Source organism: Orcinus orca, chromosome 5, assembly GCF_937001465.1.
Source record: "Orcinus orca chromosome 5, mOrcOrc1.1, whole genome shotgun sequence".
Taxonomy (NCBI): domain Eukaryota; kingdom Metazoa; phylum Chordata; class Mammalia; order Artiodactyla; family Delphinidae; genus Orcinus; species Orcinus orca.
In genome coordinates, this window is record NC_064563.1 from 66,224,826 (window position 1) to 66,246,931 (window position 22,106).

Consider the following 22,106-nt stretch of genomic DNA (forward strand, 5'->3'; position numbering starts at 1 on the left):
GGAGGGATTGCAGAGACTACAATCCCCAGAATGCTCAATGGGGAAAATGAAGTGAGGAGTGTAGCAGCGTATTCTGGATTGTGTATTTCGGGTAGGGCTGAATAAGGCCACTCCTACCCCTCCCCCAAGGCACGCCTACCCCCTCCTTCGAAGGTTCTCAAAGGCCGCGGTAGTTGTAGTTTTGCCAAACTTAGGGGGTTTATAATTGTAAGCGAGAAGGCCAAGAGGCCTGACGGGATTTGTAGTCTGCTGCCTCGGCGGATGCGCACGCGCAGCAGAGGCCGGGGCGGTGCCGCGGCACTGCAGTGAAAGCCGAGGCAGCGGGCAGGCGAGCAGGGGGCGGGCGGACATCTTGGGATCCGGAGAGTGGCCAGGCTGGCTGAGCAGGGGCCTGCGGACACCAGGTGAGTTAGGGATCTAGCCGTACGGGGTGAAGGAAGACGCCTGCCTGGCTGCCCAGCTTTGCTCTTCCCTGCACTGCGCTACGCGGAAAGCAGTCCACACCCGGGAGTGGCCTCAGCCTTCAGATCCGGGAGGGAGCTGACGGCGGGGCGGGGGCGCCCCGGGCGCGGTTGCAGGACGGGCGCTGAGCGGTGCCCTCCACCTGACCCGCCCGGAGCTTCCTGTGAGAAGGGGACCCTACTGGAATCCTCCCAGAGCAGGGATGCCCCGCGACGGCCCCCTCCCTAGGATCGTGACAACCCCCTACCCCGCGGCGCCTCCTCCTCTCGGCGCAAGGACAAGCTTCCCACCCTGCGGCACCCCTCCTCGCAGTTGAGTGACAGCCCCCGCACTCCCTGGAACCATCTTTACCCGCGACGTTCTCCTCCCCAGGGCGAAAAGCCCACCACCCCCGCCTGCTTCTACACCTGCACGCCACAGCAAGCTAGTCTACCCAGCTTTCCCTTATTCACCACTACTAGTCTCTCCCTGCCGTTTTTTCCTCTTTAAAGCCTTGACTTTTGACATACTGGAAACTCTCTTCTCCAGGTGCCCCCACCATACCTGTTGCCGCTGTGGGCTCACCTGAGTATACTTCCTGGCTGTTGCTGCCAGTCTGTCCCTTAACTAAATATGCCATTCCTTTCCTGGGCCCCACCTCTGCTTCTCTGATGCCCTGAGCTCCCTACCATTTGATACCTGTGAACTTGGTTCTTTGCCCAGGGCTCTACCTCCATTTTGCGCTTCCTCTCCCAGTCTCCTTGGGACTGAGGAATGGGATGTGTCCACCACCTTGAGAGACTTCTCACGCAGTCTGGGAGACCCTGACTGCCACAGTAATAGGCTTTATTTTCCAGTTTAGAAAAGTCTGCTAAACTGCCCCCGGTGAAATTAACACCAGGGCTAATCCAGGAAATCTAGAACTAAATTAACCCTTTTTCTCACTGCAAACAGTCTAAATTAGTTTGACCCAAATAATTTGGATAATTCAGGGATTCTGCCCCTCGTTTATAGGCACTCGGGTCAGAAGCGAATTATGCTGTGGGTCTGGAATCACAGAATTTCAGCTGGAAGGATCTCTTGATTTTTATGAACCTGCACCCACCCCATTCCCCCACACCCCTGTATTTTCATTGCACTTGGGAGCTGAGAGGGAGCCTTTCTTTTTAAAAGAGAGGTGGTCAAAAATAACTAATAAGCAGCTTGGGTCACTGAAGTGTAGTCTGTCAGAGCTGGGGCCTTTCTACTCTGCTCTTTTGCTGTTTATCTGACTGCCTGGGAGAGGTTGGAGCCACACTCCAGGGTCCATGTCAGGGCCTAAGGCCTCCCTTCTCTCTTCCTCCCCACACCCTGCACACCCTTTCCTGGAATGTTTAGACTTCTGTGAATTAGAGAGCTGGAGGTTCGGGCCCTGGTGCCTTCTCAGAAGGGTAGTGGAGCCTGAGGGACTGGGCGCTCCTAAAGCTTTGCCTGGGGGCCCCAGGCCTGAACCAACTGGAGTCATTCCTACCACCATTCCTGCAGCCACAGGCAGGCCTTCACCGTGACTCACCAGCTAGAGCCTGAGTGAGAGTCTGCACAGGAAGGGGCCTTGCTGAGCTCAGCACTGTGAAATGGGGGAGGGGCTACTCTGGGCTCAGCCCCAGAAAAGGGGCCGGGGGGGAGGGGGGTCAAAAGGGCCTTAGAATCCTGGGCCTCAGTCCCTCTCCCTTTTCTCCCTTCCAGTATGGGATAAACAGGAACTGGAGCCTGGCTAAGGGGAGGGGCATGCCTGGGAGGGTTGCAGGGTCACTTGCTGGAGGATCAAGTCAGAAAAAAAGCCCAGCCAGTGACCTGCACAGCCCCACAGGGGACATTGGCAGGGGTTCTGAGACCTTCCCTTACCCTGACCCCCCCATCCTAGGTCTGTTCTGAGAGCGATGGGCCGCGGAGACTGAGCTGCCGCCATGATTGGAGGCTTATTCATCTATAATCACAAGGGGGAGGTGCTCATCTCCCGAGTCTACCGAGATGATATCGGGTGAGTCCCCTGGCTGAGCCAGCTGTGCCCCCACCCCCACCCACCTCCCCAGCATGCAGGACCAGGTCTCTTTCTCCCAGAGGCTTGATTGGGACCGCCCCCACCCCTTGCTTCATCCTGGAAGCTCAGCTAATACAGCCTGGTTCCCATTAGGTCTGGTGGTGTTGGCCAGGCAGCCAGTTGCTGGCTGCTTGGTGGGACCTGTGAAAAGGCAGGCCCCCCACAGTCTTAGGAACTCCTGCCCTTCCTGCCTCCTGTTTGCTGCAGTGACAGACCTGGTTGCTGGAGCTGAGTGCTTTTGGCCGGGCAGATTGATCCCTCCTTTGAGGAGAAGGGAGATCTGTCTCCAGCGGGTGGAGTCAGTGGTCAGGCTGGTGGTACTAATCCACCTAAGTCTTGCTCTCACAAGCCCTTCTCATGGTGAGAGTCTTCACTGGACTCTTGAACGCCTCTCCCTTTCTCAGGAGTCAGGCTGCTGACTCAGCTGTTTTCAGTACCTCTGGGCTACTCCTGGAGGAGAGGTGGTGAGCAAGCCTGAGACACTCTCCGGGTCACTGAGGGATGAGCAGGGAGGCTGTGCTGCCTTTCTGGCCTATCAGAGTAGCCTGAGAACAGCTCCTTGTCCTGTGTGCCTCAGACCCCTGTAAGGAGGCACAGCCTCACTTCTCATTCTGCCCCACCCTGCATGCCACTGCTGTTCCCTGACAGAGGGGACTTACCCCAGCCTCAGCGGCTCTAACGAGATTAGGCTCCTTTGGTTCATGCTGCCCTGTTTTTCTTCCTGGAATTGCTTAGAATAGACAGTCAGAGATGGGCCTGCTGCAGTGGCTCCTGGTTTCTTGGCTAATGGGCTAGCCTGGTCTTTGTGGCTGTTTGTCCGTTGGCTGGTGGTGGGGCATGGGCTAGAGTTGTGGCAGTGCCTGGCTTGCGTATACCCACCCACACCCCACTCGCACCCTGGATGGGCCTGGTTAAGCCAAGGCCAGGACATACACCATCTTGCATGCCTTGCTGTGCTCTCCACCCCTTGCCTGTTGCCCGTCTGCTTCCACCTCGTGGTGTGTGCTGCCCACCCCAGTGTGTTGGTGTCTAATCCTCTCTTTCGTTGCTGTCACTCTCCTCTTCTTGCTGGCATCATTTCTCTCATCCCATCTCATTGGCTGCCGTAGCAATAGGTAAGCGGCCTGTTAAGCTGCTGCCCAGGCACAGGTGGGTGGGGGATCCTGTCCCCCCACCCCAGTCCCCACATCGTTGTTTTGTTCATCCTTTTTCATCCCTGAACTTGCCCTGGAATTGGATCCTGGACAAGAATGGGGTGGCCCAGCTCCATGGCCCCTCGGCTTTTCCCTCAGTAGATTAGAGCCTTCTCTGAAGTCATGCTGGTTTTGTCTAACTTCTGGAGGAGGCAGCCTTCCCCACTGGTGGGATCACTAGTGGAAAGACTGGAGAAGCAGCAGCGTCTCTTTCTCATCTGGGCCTGGAGCTTACTGAGAAGCTATAGAGGTGGCAGCAGGAAAACTGGGGCCAGGCCTGGAAGTCAGGAACATACTTCTCGAAACCTGATGGACCTCACTTTATTGTGGTTATATCTGCCGTCCTGTCATTGCCACTTGACTTCCCTGTCTCTCGTGGCCTTCAGATATCAGCCTAGCACTGGCCCTTCCCGCCGCCCCACCCCGTGCCCCCACTGGGAGGAGCCCTAGGGAACCACCCAACAGTTTAGGCATTGGCTTTAGAGTGCATGTCAGACTTCAGCAGAGAGGGGGGTGGCTGTTTGTTAGCTGTGGTTGATCGCTGCAGAGTGAGGTTTGCCCATGTACTGAGCAGCCTGTGTGCACCCTTTTCTCTCAGGAGGAACGCAGTGGACGCCTTTCGGGTCAATGTTATCCATGCCCGGCAGCAGGTGCGCAGCCCCGTCACCAACATTGCTCGCACCAGTTTCTTCCATGTTAAGCGGTCCAACATCTGGCTGGCAGCTGTCACCAAGCAGAATGTCAATGCTGCCATGGTCTTCGAATTCCTCTATAAGATGTGTGACGTAATGGCTGCCTACTTTGGCAAGATCAGCGAAGAGAACATCAAGAACAATTTTGTGCTCATATATGAGCTGCTGGATGGTGAGGCTGGCGGGGCAGTGGGTCTAGGGTGGGGATGCACCTGCTGGGGCCTGGCCTGGAGGTGGGAGCAGGTCTGAGGCTCCAGTGCCCTCTGAACTTCCTTTCCTGACTATCTGGTATTTTGAGCTCTGAGGAGGACAGTCCAAATCCAGAACTAAAGGCTGATCTGAAGTGAATACAAAAATAGGCTAGCGAATGGAGGTAGGGGAAGACCAAAAGGTCTTTTGGTGGCTGGTCCTCCTGCAGTTCAGTTAAGCACATTTCATCCTCTTATCTTTGTGGTTTGGGTCTTACCACACTGACTCTCCTCCCAGCTTTCCATCGCAACAGCTGCCTCAGAGCCTGGACAAGGGTGAGATGATATAGGCCCCTCCGGGCGCGTCGTTACCTCTCTTCCTCTGTAGGGTATGATTTAAGTGAACAGAGTCCTTTCATCTTCCCAACATCTCTGTCTTTTCAGGGCTGAGGGCTTCTTGACCTCTCACCCACTGGCCATGCAACTCTTCTGCTGATTTTTTCTATTTGAAAAAAAACCGTGATGTTTTCATTGTTTTCTTATAAAGCACAAATCCTAGAGTAAATGCTAAAACTTCGCTGCAGATGGTGCCTAAATGTCTTTTGGAGCTATGCTGGCCAGATATATCCAGGCCAGGGGAGGGACTGGATCAAAGGAGCCTTCCGCTTTTTCTAGGAGCTGATGGCTCCCTTCCTTTTGCAGAGATCCTAGATTTTGGCTACCCACAGAACTCAGAGACAGGCGCGCTGAAAACCTTCATCACCCAGCAGGGCATCAAGAGCCAGGTACTCAAATTGTACAGGCTGTAGTCAGGGTGGAGCCCAACCTCCCTTCATCCCCGCTGGCCCCCAAGCGTTGTCTGAGCTGACTCATGAGCCTGCCCCTGACAGGAAGTGCTGGCCTGAGCCTCCTGCCATGACCGCAGGCCTCTTTTGCTCTGTGTAGCCCTCTCCCACCCCTGGAGCTTGCCAACTCAGCATCTCTGTTACTGGGGATACAGCTCAAGCAGTTTCCTTCTACACTGCGGGAAGGGTGGGTGTGGACTGCTCTGGAGGCTTGGCATTCCTCAGGAGGAGAGAGCTTGGGCCCTCTTCTAGGATCCAGGCCTCATAGCCTTCTCCTTCTTTTCTGCCTGCCTCTTCCCATCTGCGCTCCTCTGCTGCTTCCTGTGGGCACCATGTTGGCCCTGTGTTCTCCAGCATCAGGTAAGCTGTTCCCTCAGCTTCCACCCTTGCAGCTTTGCTCAGTTTCCTCCAGGCGCTGCCCCATGGGGGAAGATGGGTCACAGGGTGGGGACTAGAAGGGAGAGGGGATGAGGGTGGAGTGGGGATGGAGACAAGTGGATTGGATTGAAGGGGGAGAGGAGTGAGGCCTTGCTGTTTGTCTCTATTCCCCATGTAGACAAAAGAAGAGCAGTCTCAGATCACCAGCCAGGTGACCGGGCAGATTGGCTGGCGGCGGGAGGGCATCAAGTATCGCCGGAACGAGCTCTTCCTGGATGTGCTGGAGAGTGTGAACCTCCTCATGTCCCCACAGGGTGAGGGCCCTCTCGTGATGAAGCGGGATGGGGGCCAGGGCAGGATATTGGTCCTGACTCAGCTGCTCCTGTTTATCTGTCCATCACCAGGGCAGGTGCTGAGCGCCCATGTGTCAGGCCGGGTGGTGATGAAGAGCTACCTGAGTGGCATGCCCGAGTGCAAGTTTGGGATGAATGACAAGATTGTCATTGAGAAGCAGGGCAAAGGCACAGCTGATGAAACAAGCAAGAGGTGCCTGGGGCAGGGGAGCTGGTGGGAGAGGGTGGACCTTGGAGGGCTGAGCAGAGCCTGGTGAATCACAGGTTCCTTCTGGATTTCATTTTTGCAGTAATGCAAACTCCCTTTTCCTAAGGGTGTGCTTGGCTTGGTCGCTCTTGGTATCTGTGTTAAGAGAGATGAGGGGATTGTCCTCATCCTACTCAGAGTAAGCCCCTTTGTTTGATCCCAAGGACCAAGATTCTTCTGTACATACTGATGGCCCCTGCCCAGTGTGCCTGAAACTTTTGGGTTCCAAGCAGCAGAGCTCTCAAAAGATGATGAGTTTGCAAAGCTCCCACTCATCCATAACTCTGGGACAAGGACCCGCAAGCCAGACAGCTGCATTCTGACAGCTTTCCATAGATTATAGTGCACGCCTGTCCAGGCTCTGGCAGCCTTTGGGGGTGGGCTAATCTCCCAGCCCGACTCTCTCGTGCTAGTCTCTTGTACCAATGAGGAGACCTTCTGTCCCTGCTTTCAGCGGGAAGCAGTCAATTGCCATTGACGACTGTACCTTCCACCAGTGTGTGCGACTCAGCAAGTTTGACTCGGAGCGCAGCATCAGCTTCATCCCACCAGACGGAGAATTTGAGCTCATGAGGTGCCATTGGGGTGTGAGGAGCAGGGGTTGCTGTTGGCAGAGATGGGGAGAGAGGGAGGAGAACAGGCTCTGCTGTGCCAACCTGAAGGTCTCACACCCCTAAAGGTATCGCACCACCAAGGACATCATCCTTCCTTTCCGAGTGATCCCGCTAGTTCGGGAAGTGGGACGCACCAAGCTGGAGGTCAAGGTGGTCATTAAGTCCAACTTCAAGCCCTCACTACTGGCTCAGAAGATTGAGGTGAGGATAAGGGACTTGGGGAGGAGGAAGCACTTGTCTCCAGGAATAAAGGGAGCTGATGTCAGGGTTTGACAGAGCTCCCTGACAGGTGTGTCACTTCTAGGTGAGGATCCCAACCCCCCTGAACACCAGTGGGGTGCAGGTGATCTGCATGAAGGGGAAGGCCAAGTACAAGGCCAGCGAGAACGCCATCGTGTGGAAGTGAGTCTTTCCTTCATGAGGCCACAGCAGGGCTCAAGATGCCTTGGTGTACCCTCTTGTTAAGTTTCACCTTTCGTCCTGTGAGTGAGTGTGTGTGTGTGGTGGTGGGGGGAACGGGGGTGACTGCTTCTCCAGGAGCCTTTGCTTGTGTTCTCACCCCTTATACCTCTGTGTAAGTGTGCACATGCCTGCACTGGGGTGCATGCATGCATGCATTTATTTATCAAGATTCTTTAACATTTCCCTATTTGCCCTTGCAATACCTCTGTGAAGTAGAGAGCAAGGGATAGCATGGCCATGTATCTAAGCAGAAACTGCGTGCAGCCCACAGTGCTAAAGGAATAACAGACCCAGGGTTTCATAGCAAGAGGTTATCAGAGTCCTCACCACATTTCCTTGCCCTAGCACCTCCCACAAGCTCCTGGGTTCTCTTCCCTGCCACCCCGCAACCTCCCCAAAGGGGCAACCCCCCTTGAAGCTCCCCCAGGCTACCAGGGCCCCTGTGTTCCCAGGATCAAGCGCATGGCAGGCATGAAGGAATCGCAGATCAGCGCTGAGATTGAGCTTCTGCCCACCAACGACAAGAAGAAATGGGCTCGACCCCCCATTTCAATGAACTTTGAGGTATGGCAGAGAAGGGGCCTAGAGCCACGGCAGGGTGTGCTTTAGAGATCATTCAGATCAACCTCTGCACCTACCACCTTGCAGACGAGGAAACTGAGGCCCAGAGAGAAGTGATTGCAATTCACAGACCCATTCCTTCCCGCCTTAGGCCTCCTACTAGAAATTGCTATTCACACCGACAAAAATCCTTGACTTCCTTTGGCTTGTCATAAAACAATTCTTAGGGAAAACTGAAACAGCTTTCATGTCAGGTAAGACACAAAGTTTACAGACAGGAAAATGGGCTGACTTTGCTTTGTGCACGTTAGACATGTAATTTTTTCCACCTTATTGTTTAAGTCCCTAATATTGAGCAGGATAAGTATGTTCTAAGGCAGGTCTTTGGTTGCTGCCACCTGCTCATTAAAGGAATTCCTTTAAGTCATCACAGGCAGGGCCTGACTTCAAACCCAAATGATTGCTAGTTACTCCTGGATATGCTTTCTTCCTTAGTAACCTCTTAGAGGACCCCTCACCACCCCAGCTTCCTTCAGCTTCTTTCAGGGTCCCAACCATTCAGACACCTGTAGTAGAGAGATGAGGTAGGGCAAGGCTATGGAACTTCCCGGAGGAGAGCGGCAGTGAAAGGAAGGTCACGTTCCTAACTGGAGCTGTCCCTTGCCCAGGTGCCATTCGCGCCTTCTGGTCTCAAGGTGCGCTACTTGAAGGTGTTTGAACCGAAGCTGAACTACAGCGACCACGACGTCATCAAATGGGTGCGCTACATTGGCCGCAGCGGCATTTATGAGACCCGCTGCTAGCTGCCTAGTGGCGGCTAGCCCGCCTCCCCACCCACCCTCTTCCACGGGTCTGGGTGCCCTTGGTCACCACACGTCAGTGTCTCCCTCCTGCTTTGCTGCCTTCCCTTTGCACCAGCCCCTTCGTCTAGGTCTGGACCAACCACGTTGTGAGCGGGACTGTTGGAGCAGTCCCTGGGCTCCCTGGGCAGGGTGGTTTCTGAGGTTCCTGCTCCTCCGTCCATCTGCCTGCCCCAGCCCCATGCCAGGCTCTGAGTTCTGCGACCAAAGCCAGGTGGGCCCCATCTCCTCCCCTCCCCTGTGGCCACATCTCTGGAGTGGGAGGGTCGGCTGCCCCTCACCTCGGAGCTCCCCCAAAGGCCAGTAACAGATCCCCAGCCCTCGATTCCTACTCTGCTTTGGGATAGTGTGAGCTTCATTTTGTACAACGTGTGACTTTGTCCAGTTATAAACCTAATAAACTCTGTAGAATGGTGTTGCTGGCTAAATGTTGAAGTGGAAGGTACACGGGGAGGGGGTCTGGTGGGACTGTCCTCCCCTGTCTTACTTGGCCTGCCAGGAGTAGAATTTTCTATTCCAAACTCTATTTTGTCTCAATTGTTACATCCCTCAGGGCCATCTAAGCCCCTGACAGGTGTTAGCCCCAGGTCTCCCATCTCCTCTGAGAAAATAGCCTCAAGGACAAGCAGCCCCACCTGGCCCCGGTTCCCTGAGGGTAGAGATTCTTTCCTTAAAATCATGCTCAGCTTTAGGCAGGTATTTTTCTAATTAGCAGAGATTAAGCAAGGTTTACGTTTGGTCTTTCCAGCCATCCTTAGAAACTGACCTCTTAATTCCATCCTCCTGGCAGTTACTCAGGCTTCACAGACCTCAGTGGGTGGGTTGTAAAAAGGAAAAATGACTCTTCCCAGGCCTCTTAGAAAATTCCTCCCTCTGTGCCTCCCCCTCTCCATAGAATTGTGTGGTGAGTGAGTCCGTGAGGGGAGTGCTTCATCTTCTGCTGATGTGTTGGAGCAGATAAAGATTTGCCATCACTGGTTTTCCCTTGCTTGGTCTCAACCTTTTTAAACCTAAAACATCTATTAAGAGAAAATATATAATGAACCCTCATGTCGCATCATGGTGGTTTAACTTGTCATCTCCTTAATATCACATCCAATCTGTGTTCGTGCTTAATCCAAGTGTCCTACAAAAATTTTCACAATTTACATCTGGATCCAAACAAGGTCCATTGTGATTGGTGAATGCTTCTTAAATCTTAAAAATCACAGGTTTTCCCTTAGCTCTTGCAATGTTGAAGAAACCAAATAGTTCTGTAGTTTCCCCGTCAGAATTACTTTCCCTGTGTTTCATATAAAATGGAAATAACAGGATCGATTCCTCACAATGCCAAAAGGATGGATAACGTTGTGACTTTAGGTGACAATTTTAGAGCCCAGTTGGAAGAATATTCACATTAAATGTGAAGCAGTAGCATCATCAGGGTACGAAGAAGTCTCTTTGCTTTGGGTGTAGGTAGGGAATAAATAGTGCATTTACACAGACCTTGTCGATCTGGTTTTCTTGCCCCGTGGCGGTCAGTGAGGCAGTGCCCCGGGGGTGGTGGGAGGACGTAATTCGCTGAAGTCAGCTGAGCTGTCAAGTGTGAGAGGACTGAGTGCAGGTCGCGGGCGGGCTGGCTACCTGACCAAGACAAGCAGCCCGTAGGGCCAGAGAACCGGAACAAAACGCGCGGCTGCACAGAACGGCGCCAGGGGCTTCTAAGAGCTCAGGGACCAGCGTTGAGTCAGCAAAGCTCTCGGCGAGCTCCAAAATGGACCCGGACAGGCGCGCAGCGGCTGACGCGCCTCAAGTGAGCGTACAGAATCTAGCAAGGCCGAAGTGCTTTATCAACCGCCCTTCTTGGGAGGTTCCCAGATAAACCGCGAGCTTCCCTGCACCCCGCCCCCGCCGCCAGCAGGATCTCCACCTCCCAGAAGGCAGCGAGCACCCCACGTGTGGCTAATTTTTTAGTGGAAAGGGTTGCGCAAGCGCAGAGAGTGTGGCTCAGCGTAGACTCTGAGCGGCGCTTGCGCACCGTTCCTCCAGCGCCGTTCACCCCGCCCACCGGGTTCTGCGCACTCTGCGCATTTCTTACGTCACCGTTTCGCATGCGCTTTGGAAGGAAGGGCGAGATTTCGGGGACGGGCAGGGGGCGGGCCTTGGCCGAGGTCTCACGGCGACTGCGCGGACGGGATCCCAACTGGAACATGGCGACTTGCGCAGAAATCCTGCGGAGCGAGTTCCCCGAAATTGACGGACAGGTCTTCGACTACGTGACGGGTGAGCCGAACCGAATCAACGCGCTGGGGATGCCGAAGTGGTAGTCAGGGGGGGAGTACTAAGGGAGGGCAGTGCCGGGGACCGCTGCTAGGCCTCTCCTCTGCGTGACCTCTTGTCCCGAGGGCCAGTTGGTTCTGGAGACCGGACTGGGGCCGCGGTACGGGGATTAAAACTGCTTGTATGTCCACCCTACCTGGTATTTTCCTCGTTTTGCCACGCCCGCCCTAGGCGTCTTGCACAGCGGCAGTGCGGACTTCGAGTCTGTGGATGACCTGGTGGAAGCTGTGGGGGAACTGTTGCAAGAGGTGTCCGGGGACAGCAAGGATGACGCGGGCATCAGGGCCGTGTGCCAGCGCATGTACAACACTCTGCGCCTGTACGTGCCAGGGCAGGGATATTCGTGGGGGAGATGGGAGGGCGGACGGTCAGGAGAGGAGACGTGAGGGAGGAAGGTCTGACGGCCACAGAGCTTTCTCCTCCACTTCTAACTCTTTGCTTTCTATCCCTACCCTCAAGGACTGAGCCACAGACCCAGGGAAACAGCCAGGTGCTACTAGACGCCCCCATCCAGTTGTCAAAGATAACAGAGAGCTACGGTGAGAGTGAGGGAAGATTGAACTAGCTGCCCTGTGTCCTTTTCTTGGCCTCCGCCCCCTGGAGCTCAGGACTCTTGGTATCTCTGTTCCACAGAACAAGGTTGTAGGAACTAGTTGATGTCTTTACAGAGGGCAGATGAGCCCGTTAATAAAGGGATTAGGATTGGAGAGTTCTCTAAGCTCTTGGGTGTGGTAGGAAGCATATGGGCCTTGCAGCTGGACAGTCTTGGGTTCACTCCCCAATTTTGCGACTTACTAACCAACTGCATGATCTTGTAAGAGTTGCCTGTCTGCTCCCAGTCTCTGTATCCTTAATCTGTGAATTGAGTTTTTGTTTTGTTTTTAAGTGTTGGGAGGATGATACCTATCTCCAGAATTTGTAAGGCTTTCCTTTAAATGTATGTGTCTGTGTTTAGTTTGTGATAGTTACTCAAAATGTTAGTTTCCCTTCCCTTAGGGAGAAGGTGACAGCTTTTCTTATCGCTTACAGACTGTGGCACCAAACTTCCAGGCCTGCTAAAGAGGGAACAGTCTTCGGTGAGGAGGGGGAGGAGGAAGAAAAGGAGAGGGCTGTATCTATGGGGGGGAGTGGGAGTTGATTGTCTCTAAATATTGGAGTATCTTTCTGGGGGATTTCTGATTGTCTTTTCCTGAGTCTCTGAGCCTACACCCTAGGATGAAATGGTTGTGTTTGGACCCTTAGACAGTGAATGCAAAGAAGCTAGAGAAAGCTGAGGCTCGACTGAAGGCAAAGCAGGAGAAGCGCTCAGAGAAGGACACACTCAAGACCAGCAGCCCTCTGTGAGTTTAGTGAGAAGGGCTGAGAAGAGAGCAGAGCAGTCTCTATTGGGATGGAAGGGTGCTTGGGAGTGCTAAAAGCCATCCGTTTCTCCCTTTAAAAGAGTTTTGGAAGAGGCATCAGCCAGCCAGGCAGGCAGCAGAAAGGAGAGTCGGTTGGAATCATCTGGCAAGAACAAATCCTACGATGTGCGAATTGAGAACTTTGATGTGTCTTTTGGCGATAGGTGAGGGAGTGGCAGTGGGGGAGTGCGGGTGATATTTTTCTTTTTCCAGTTAAAGGAGAATTAGGAGAGGTGAAATGGGGCTAAAAATAGTTAGGTTTCTGTTGTTAAACTTGCTGTGCAACTACCTCTAGAGTACCCTTTGTCTCCTTCCTACCACCTCTGCAGGGTACTGCTGGCTGGAGCAGATGTGAACCTGGCATGGGGCCGCCGCTATGGGCTGGTGGGTCGGAATGGACTAGGGAAGACGACGCTGCTGAAGATGCTGGCCACCCGGAGCCTGCGGGTTCCAGCCCACATTTCCCTGCTGCACGTGGAGCAGGAGGTTGCTGGAGACGACACCCCTGCCCTGCAGAGTGTGCTGGAGAGTGATACTGTGCGAGAACATCTCCTGCGTCGGGAGCGGGAGCTCAGCGCCCAGATTGCTGCTGGCAGGTGAGGGCTCCTGGCGAGGGATTGACCAGCAGCGGCTGTGCTTCACAGAGTGCCTGCCGTGCTGGCACAATCCACAATTCGTGTGCCCATCCTAGTAGGCAGCAGATCTTAGAACTTGGCGCTGTGGGGCTGTAAATCCCTTGTTCCTGGCACAGTGCCCATTGCCCTCACCGCCGTGAGCAAGTCCTTCCTGTGCTCTGTTCCTGTCCCGGCAACAAGGCAGCCAGTGGCCTGCTTTGCAGCTGTCCTGGGGTGCAGGATATACTAGTAGACTGCGCCCACTCAGGCTGATTGCCCTTCCCCCATTCCTAGGGCCGAGGGCTCAGAAGCTGCACAGCTGGCAGAAATCTATGCCAAGTTGGAGGAGATTGAGGCTGACAAAGCACCTGCCAGGTATTTAAACTTCCCTTCCTTTCTTCAGATTTCCTCCTTCCCTTCTGTTACCTGTTCCAACCAGGTTCTTTCATTTCTTCACTCCTAGAGCATCAGTCATTCTTGCTGGGCTTGGCTTTACCCCCAAAATGCAGCAGCAGCCCACGCGGTGAGTGGCCCTTACCATTCTTGGCTCTGAACACTGTTGGCTCTGCCTCTGCCTGTTCTCGTGAACACTCGCCCTTGTGATGCAGCTCTGTCTCTCTTTAGGGAGTTCTCAGGTGGCTGGAGGATGAGACTGGCCCTCGCCCGGGCTCTGTTTGCTAGGTGAGTCTCCTGGGCCTGGGTATGGATACTGTGGAGGATGGGCTTGGCTCTTGGTGAGTGGCAACAAGTCGCTGGCCTAAAACCTCAAGCCTTGCGTTCTTCTTTTCCACAGGCCAGATCTGCTGCTGTTAGATGGTGAGTTTGAAATGGGGCACCCTGACTTTGGGGTGCAAAAGCATGCCATCACCCAAGTTCCCAGTTCTCTAGCCCTTCTATCCCAAACGTGTCCTCCTCCACTTTTCCAGAACCCACAAACATGCTGGATGTAAGGGCCATCCTGTGGCTGGAGAATTACCTGCAGGTGAGTGCCTACAGGTGCCAGAGTCAGTCTGGGAAAGGTCTGCCTCCAAGACCGTTGGGGTCTGGGAGCTGACTGCCTTCCCAAACTGGGCCTGCCATCCTGTGACCCCCCCCTCAGACGTGGCCCTCCACAATCCTGGTCGTCTCCCACGACCGCAACTTCCTGAATGCCATAGCCACAGACATCATCCACCTGCACAGCCAGCGGCTGGATGGTTACCGGGGAGACTTTGAGACCTTCATCAAGAGCAAGCAGGAGCGGCTGCTCAATCAGCAGCGTGAATATGAGGCCCAGCAGCAATATCGCCAGCATATCCAGGTGTGGGAGCAGGCAGCGCTGGGGACCTGCCCCATCCCATGGGTATTAGAGTTGTGGGGAGTGAGGGAGCTGAACAGTACCTGAACTCATCCACCTGCAGGTTTTCATTGACCGGTTTCGCTACAACGCCAACAGAGCCTCTCAAGTGCAGAGCAAACTCAAGATGCTGGAGAAGCTGTGAGTACGGTGTCTCTGACCAGGCTTTGACTCATGTCTCTTATTTTCTTCCCTCATTTTGTAGGCCACCCCTTGCCCTCCCATTTTAGATCTCCTCTTTTCTACAAACCAACTTTAATTTCCTCCCCTGCAGGAAGGCAGGGTATTCTGTTACTGCTCTTGGAGAGTTAATCTTGCCCCCAGGCCTAGGCAACTATCAGTCTACTTTCTGTCTGTATATATTTGCTAATTCTGGATATTTCGTATAAATGGAATTGTACACGTAATCTTTTGTGTCTGGCTTTTTTCGCTTAACATAACGTTTTCGAGGTTCATTGTGTCGGAGCATGGATTAGTGCTTCACTCCTCTTTATGACCAGATAATATTCTGTTGTATGGATAGTCCACATTTTGTTTGTTGACTCATCAGGTGGTAGACATTTGGATTATTTCCCCTTTTTGGCTCTTATGAATAATGCTGCTGTGAACATTTGTGTACAAGTTTTTGTGTAGACATGTGTTTTTAATTCTCTTGGGTACATACCTAGGAATGGAATTGCTGGGTTACATGGTAATTCTATGTTTAAATTTTTGAGGAACTGCCAAACTGTTTTTATTTTATTTTATTTTATTTTGTTTATTTATTTATTTATTTTTGGCTCTGTTGGCTCTTCGTTGCTGCATGTGGGCTTTCTCTAGTTGTGGCGAGTGGGGGCTACTCTTCGTTGCGGTGCGCAGGCTTCTTATTGCGGTGGCTTCTCGTTGCAGAGCACGGGCTCTAGGTGCACAGGCTTCAGTAGTTGTGGCACGTGGGCTCAGTAGTTGTGGCATGTGGGCTCAGTAGTTGTGGCTCGCGGGCTCTAGAGCGCAGGCTCAGTAGTTGGCACATGGGCTTAGTTGCGCCACAGCATATGGGATCTTCCTGGACCAGGGCTCAAACCTGTGTCGCCTGCATTGGCAGGCGGATTCTTAACCACTGTGCCACCAGGGAAGCCCTCCAAACTGTTTCTAAAAGCAGCTGCACCATTTTACCTTCCTGCCAGCAATATATGAGGGTTCCAATTTCTCTGCCTTCTTGCCAACACTTATTATCTGTCTTTCAAATTTTAGCCATCCTAGTGGGTGTGAAGTGATATCTCATTGTGATCTTGATTTGTATTTCCTTAATGACTAATGGTGTTGAGCATTGGAGGGTTTTTTTGTTTTTAAAATTTATTTATTTAATTTATTTTTGGCTGTGTTGGGTCTTCGTTTCTGTGCGAGGGCTTTCCCTAGTTGGGGCAAGCGGGGGCCACTCTTCATCGCAGTGCACGGGCCTCTCACTATCGTGGCCTCTCTTGTTGCGGAGCACAGGCTCCAGACATGCAGGCTCAGTAGTTGTGGCGCACGGGCTCACTTGCTCTGCGGCATGTGGGATCCTCCCAGGCCACAGCTCGAACCCGTGTCCCCTGCGTTGGCAGGCAGATTCTCAACCACTGCGCTACTAGGGAAGCCGCGGAGGTTTTTTTAATTGAGGTGCAGTTGATATGCAGTATTATATAAGTTTCACTTGTACAGCATAGTGATTCATAATATTTAAAGGTTACATTTCATTTATAGTTATCGTAAAATATCGGCGGTATTCTCTGTGTTGTGTAATATGTTCTTGTAGCTTATTTATTTTATACATAGTAGTTTGTATCTCTTAATCCTCTACCCCAATCTTGCCCCCCCCACCCCTTTCCTCTCCCCACTGGTAACTACTAGTTTGTTCTCTATATCTGTGAGTCTGTTTCTTTTTTGTTATATTCACTAGCTTTATTTTTTAGATTCCACCTATAAGTGATATCATACAGTATATTTTTTCTCTGCCTTATTTCACTTAGCATAATATTCTTCAAGTCCATCCATGTTGTTACAGATGGCAAAATTTTATTCTTTTTTTGTGGCTGAGTCGTTTTCCATTATGTGTGTGTGTGTGTGTGTGTGTGTATTCATTCATCTGTGGATGTGCAGACACTTAGGTTGCTTCTGTATCTTGGCAGTTGTAAACAATACTGCTGTGAACATTGGGGTGCATGTATCTTTTCGAATTAGTGTTTTCATTTTTTTTGGATACATACCCAGGAGAGCATTGGAGGTTTAATCTTTTTTTTTTTCTTTTTTTTTTTGTTTTTTTTTTGCGGTAAGCGGGCCTCTCACTGCCTTGGCCTGTCCCGTTGCGGAGCACAGGCTCCGGATGTGCAGGCTCAGCGGCCATGGCTCACGGGCCTAGCCGCTCCGCGGCATGTGGGATCTTCCCAGACCGGGGCATGAACCCGTGTCCCCTGCGTCGGCAGGCGGACTCTCAACCACTGCGCCACCAGGGAAGCCCCGGAGGTTTAATCTTGAAGCAATATTTCTGGATGTGCTGGTGGTAGGGGAGTCATAAGGCTTATTTAGGATTTTGTGACCTTGAAACATACGTCACAGTATATTAACAGGGAGGACAAAAGAACCACCAAAAAAAAGAATCCTGTTTTTCTGGCATGTATATTACTTGTGTGACAAAAACAAATTTATTTTTTAAAGTTGTAAACCTAGTCTGTCTCCTCTCTCCTCAGACCGGAGCTGAAACCCGTGGACAAGGAGTTGGAGGTAGTGATGAAGTGAGTGCTGGGCCAGAGGGGCAGGTGGGGAAGCTCTTGTTTCTGGCTGCCCTCGTGCTCCTCACCCCCACTTCTTGCAGGTTCCCCGATGGGTTTGAGAAATTCTCACCACCAATTCTGCAGCTAGATGAGGTGGATTTCTACTATGACCCAAAGCATGTCATCTTCAGCTGTCTCACCGTCTCTGCTGATCTTGAATCCCGCATCTGTGTGGTATGGTTGGTGTTTCTCTGTTTCGTGAGCTGGGACTGGACTCTCCCACCCCTGTATGTGGTGTGGATTGGCCACATGGGGGAGAAGGTCCCCAGGAGTAGGAGTCAGCGCCTGGGCTGAGGACTTTGCTATACTTGGCCCCACCTCCCGGGGGAGGACTTTGCTATACTTGTACTGGCCCCTCCTCCAGCCTCACAGGGCCGCTCTGCGGCATAGATGGAGAGCCTGGCATGTGGTATTTTATAAATACTTAGAGCAGTACTTTGTCTTACTGGTCTCAGCTCTGAGTTTCCTCAAACTGTGGAACATAGAGGAGAGAGCATGGGCTTCAGGGTCAGACTTCGATTCCTAACTCTGCCATTTCCTAGCTTGGTTACTAAGCAGTCTCCTCATCCTTAAAATGGAGATAATGTCTAACTCACTTGGTTATTGGGAGAATTAATTCCCTTGCACTTAGTGGGTACTTAGGTATTGGTCCCTTTTACATCTTCCTTCATTTTTTTCTATAGTTCCTTAAAAATATTTTTTTAGTTGTTGGAGTCCCTGGGACTAGCTGAGACCCATTCTCATCTCCTCCACTTCTGTATCCCGCACAAGGGTGCTCTTTACATTCTCTTGTTACTTCTTACAGGTTGGGGAGAATGGGGCTGGGAAGTCTACCATGTTGAAGCTCCTTATGGGGGATCTGGCACCTGTTCGGGGCATCAGACATGCTCACAGGTAGGGCCCACATCGCCGCTCTCCAAACCCTCCTGTGCTGTAGCTGCACTCTTTTATGGCCATTGCCCTCCATGCCCTCTCTCCACCTTTCCGTCTGCCTGCAGGAATCTGAAGATTGGCTATTTCAGCCAGCACCACGTGGAGCAGCTGGACCTGAATGTCAGTGCTGTGGAATTGCTGGCACGCAAGTTCCCTGGTGCGTCAGGGATTTGAGTTGGGGAAGGAGGGCCGGGCCTGACGCCTACAGCTAGGCCTACCTGGGGTTGCTGGGCAGCCCCCCCGACGCTGGGTGTGAGGACATATGCATTGGGGGTGGGGCTGGGGGGAATGTGAAGGGAGGGAGTTGGGCCGAGAACCCACACGGTGGGGTGGGGCCTATTCCAGGACGGCCTGAGGAGGAATACCGTCACCAGCTGGGCCGGTATGGCATCTCTGGAGAACTGGCCGTGCGCCCTGTTGCCAGCTTGTCTGGGGGCCAGAAGAGCCGTGTGGCCTTTGCTCAGATGACCATGCCCTGGTGAGGCCTCCTTTTCAAGAGCTTTGCCCTCCCCTTTCCCACTCTTTCCTAATGGAAAATGATTGTCTTGCCTTCGTATCAGAGTTCCTTTTCTCCCAGCCCCCGTAACTTCCCACCTTCCTGGGTTCTGCCTTCCAGCCCCAACTTCTACATTCTGGATGAACCCACAAACCACCTGGATATGGAGACCATTGAGGCTCTGGGCCGCGCTCTCAACAGTTTCAGGGTGAGTGTACCTTCACACTGCCCACTCCTTCCCAGGCCTCAGCACCCCTTAGGGGCCCCCTGAGTGCTCCCTGGTTTCCTGTCTTTCAGGGTGGTGTGATTCTGGTGTCCCACGATGAACGCTTCATCCGGCTGGTGTGCCAAGAGCTGTGGGTGTGTGAAGGAGGCGGCGTCACCCGGGTCGAGGGGGGATTTGACCAGTACCGAGCTCTTCTCCAGGAACAGTTCCGCCGTGAGGGCTTCCTCTAGGGCCACCAAGCTGAGGACTGTGCCCAGGACATGGACTGGTCTCTCAGACCCCTGGGCCACCACGTAGGCAACCATCTCCGGCCATGGACTTACCCCGACTTTGGGGACAGCCTTATTCCTAAATCTCTCCTTTTGATTGGAGCGTCCTCTTGCGCAACCCAGGGAGCCCCACCTAAGGGTCTTTAAGGACTGGTCTTCCAAGAGGAAGGGAATGGGGGTGCCCTCTGGGATTTTAGGTTCTCCCCCACTGCCCCAGCTGCGACTGGGCTCTGAGTGGCCACATGTAAATTAAATCTCCCTGCATCTTCCTCGCCTCGCCTCTGCTGCTCCCTGGCGCGGGGCTACAGTGTTTGCCCACAGTTAAGGAGTGTAGGCTCTCTGATTTGGCATTTTCGTGTGGCATTTGTGTCGGTCACGTGGAGGAGGCCATGGCAGTATCAGTGTTGCCCCTGGGCAGAGATGTCATTGAAGCCGCTGGGGGTTGGCCTTGCAGTGGACCAAGCTAGTGATGAAGGGCGGCATATTACATCACTGCGGTGCTGTTCCCTCTGGCCCGGGCTCAGCCTCAGCTGAAGGGGTCTGGGTTCTGCTGTCTCAGCCCCACTGCTTGAGAGAGTAAACTGATTCTGTAACCTGGCCTCAAACATGGTTTGCCAACTGCTTTCTCCAGTGGTCTCTGGCCCAGGCTCACCCTTCTTCTCTGATCTGGACCTCTGATCTGAGAGCCTTCTCACAGGCCCCATCACTCTCTTCCAACCTCAGAGTTGCAGATGGGCCAGTTGGGGCTAGCTGGTGTAGGGTCTGTGCCTGCCTGTTTGCCAGACTCTGAGGCCTTTCACCCCTTACCAGCTTGTGGTCCCTGTCTGAGTTCTCCCAATTCTTTTAGAGTCCCTGGAAGTGCTGCTGAAGGTTCTGTGGCAGAATCTGCTTCTTTGGAGGTGGCTTTGTGTATGAAGAGCACTGGAGTTGAATCTATGATCAAATCCCAACTCTATTACTGGTAGTAGAAGGGGTCACCTATGTTAGCGGTGTAGCCACAGCAAGTTGGCCTTTTTGAACACCTTCTCCTTGGCACCTACAGAAGCACTCAAATGGATTCCTCTGTGACCAGTCTATGATTTGGAGGACCATCATATGAAAAAGTAATGAATTTTTTCTGAATGACTCCAGAGATAGGCAAGTTTGGGCTCAAAAGAAGGAAGAACTTTCTTAATAGTTCAGGCTGCCTTCTGATAGTTCCTGGCCTCTGGGACTGTTCAGCCCCACCGCTCTCTAGAGAAGGGCTCTTATGGCCTCTAAGCTGGCTCCCAATTTTATGATTCCATTATGTGAGAGCCTGTATATATGACAACACAGGCCTACTGCAGACCTTAGAAAGTTGGGATGAATGAATTGCAGCAGTTGAGAAAGACCCTACAGTAAGTGTGTAAGGTGAAGTTTGGGGGATTAGAGGTGGGGGAGTTGGGAGAAGTTGGTTGTCCTGATGGGTAGAAAATGAAGGCAGTGTCAGCCATGTCCACTCCAGAAAACACAGGGCAGAGAGAAGGGAGGAATCTGGCACACAGTGGGTGAAGCTACCCTTTCCACACTATGGAGAGCCTGTCCAACCCCAGCCATTGGGAAGCTGTTTCTTCTACTGGAGCCTTAAAGCCAGTCAGGAGCTGGCCCAGTTAAAAGACCTGTCTGCAGGGTCTTCATTGAAATCCTGCTGTCCCTGCAGGATCCCGGGCCTTACCACACTCACCAGCACCTTCTCAGGCAACCTGGCTGGTCCCCTGTGGGAGGCAGAGTGCAGGGGTGCAGAAGGGTCATGGGTTCCTCCATACGAGTCTACAAGGCACTTGAAGGTGCCAGTCAGAGAACTGTTTATTTCAATGTGGAATTGCCATCTTGAGATTCGTCGGATGTAGACAACATTTAGGTAAGTTCTCACTGGTTTCCAGGCAAATTTTAGCCGAGTAGAGAAAGGGCTATTTACCCTCACTGGTCATGCCCCAGTCTAGTTCGTCATTTAGAACATCACATTCTACTAAGAGCCGCTCCCCAGACCTGGGCCTGGCTCACCCACAGATGCAAACCAAACAATGTCAACATCAGCGCACCACTGCCCGGCACCAGCCTGGGTGTGCAGCCTGGATGTCAGAGTCTGGGAAATCCCACAGGGTCCACCTGGAGTGATGGACTCCCCTCAAACCCGCCCCCCTCCAGGTGGGCTTCAGTGCACTTTGTGTGTCCCTCACTGTAAGCTGCTTGCCATTATTAGGGTTGTAGTTCCCACTTTGCCTTGATATCCTTGAAGGCCAGACCATGGCTTGCTCATCTTTTCATCTTCTGTCCCTGTCGCAGGTTGGGTTTCCTGGGAAGCAGCTTGAAGAGGAGATTGGTATGTTTACTGGGAGGAGGTGCTCCAGATTGAGCAGAGGGAGAAGTTGAGTATTGACACAGGCCCAATGAAGGCCTCAATCAACCCCACATTCTGGAGCTGGCAGGGATCTTCTGAGTTGAGGCAGTGGGTCCGGCCTTATTCCACTGAGTTGAACAGTCTCTGGATGCTGGCTGCCACCAGAAGGAGCTGTGAGGACATTGGGAGAGGAAGTTTCCTTCAGCTGAGGCAGTTACCCCTAAGTGGTGACAGCTGAGGACTTGCTGCCATCAGTCAGTGCTCAGCAGCGAGTGCGGCAAGTCCTTCATTCCCGAAAGCTCATCGCAGCAACCACTATAGCAACCACTACTGTGCCTAGCACATAAAGAAGTGCTCAATAAAAATACTTGAGAAGTGAATATTTGGGGGAAATTATTTGAGAAAAAGTAGGGAATGATATTGGAGAAGGAAAGCACAGAGGCCAGGAGAC

General features: G+C 52.8%; 2 protein-coding genes across 2 annotated transcripts; both read left to right on the forward strand.

Moving 5' to 3' along the window:
• The first annotated feature begins 251 nt into the window (after positions 1-251).
• Positions 252-9,330, forward strand: AP2M1 (adaptor related protein complex 2 subunit mu 1). Its single transcript, XM_004278417.3, has 11 exons — positions 252-404; positions 2,345-2,461; positions 4,313-4,578; positions 5,297-5,379; positions 5,996-6,131; positions 6,222-6,363; positions 6,872-6,991; positions 7,097-7,232; positions 7,336-7,433; positions 7,946-8,057; positions 8,723-9,330. Exons 2-11 carry the CDS (start codon positions 2,388-2,390, stop codon positions 8,855-8,857), a joined length of 1,302 nt encoding a protein of 433 aa, XP_004278465.1. The 5' UTR covers positions 252-404; positions 2,345-2,387; the 3' UTR covers positions 8,858-9,330.
• Positions 9,331-10,999: 1,669 nt separating this feature from the next.
• On the forward strand, positions 11,000-19,562 carry ABCF3 (ATP binding cassette subfamily F member 3). The gene is made up of 21 exons (XM_004278418.3): positions 11,000-11,176; positions 11,405-11,552; positions 11,693-11,772; positions 12,263-12,309; positions 12,476-12,573; positions 12,675-12,797; positions 12,963-13,229; positions 13,542-13,622; positions 13,711-13,770; positions 13,872-13,928; positions 14,041-14,063; positions 14,174-14,229; positions 14,347-14,547; positions 14,648-14,724; positions 17,286-17,330; positions 17,411-17,543; positions 18,175-18,263; positions 18,368-18,459; positions 18,648-18,780; positions 18,919-19,006; positions 19,096-19,562. Exons 1-21 carry the CDS (start codon positions 11,005-11,007, stop codon positions 19,252-19,254), a joined length of 2,229 nt encoding a protein of 742 aa, XP_004278466.1. The 5' UTR covers positions 11,000-11,004; the 3' UTR covers positions 19,255-19,562.
• The last annotated feature ends 2,544 nt before the right edge of the window (positions 19,563-22,106 follow it).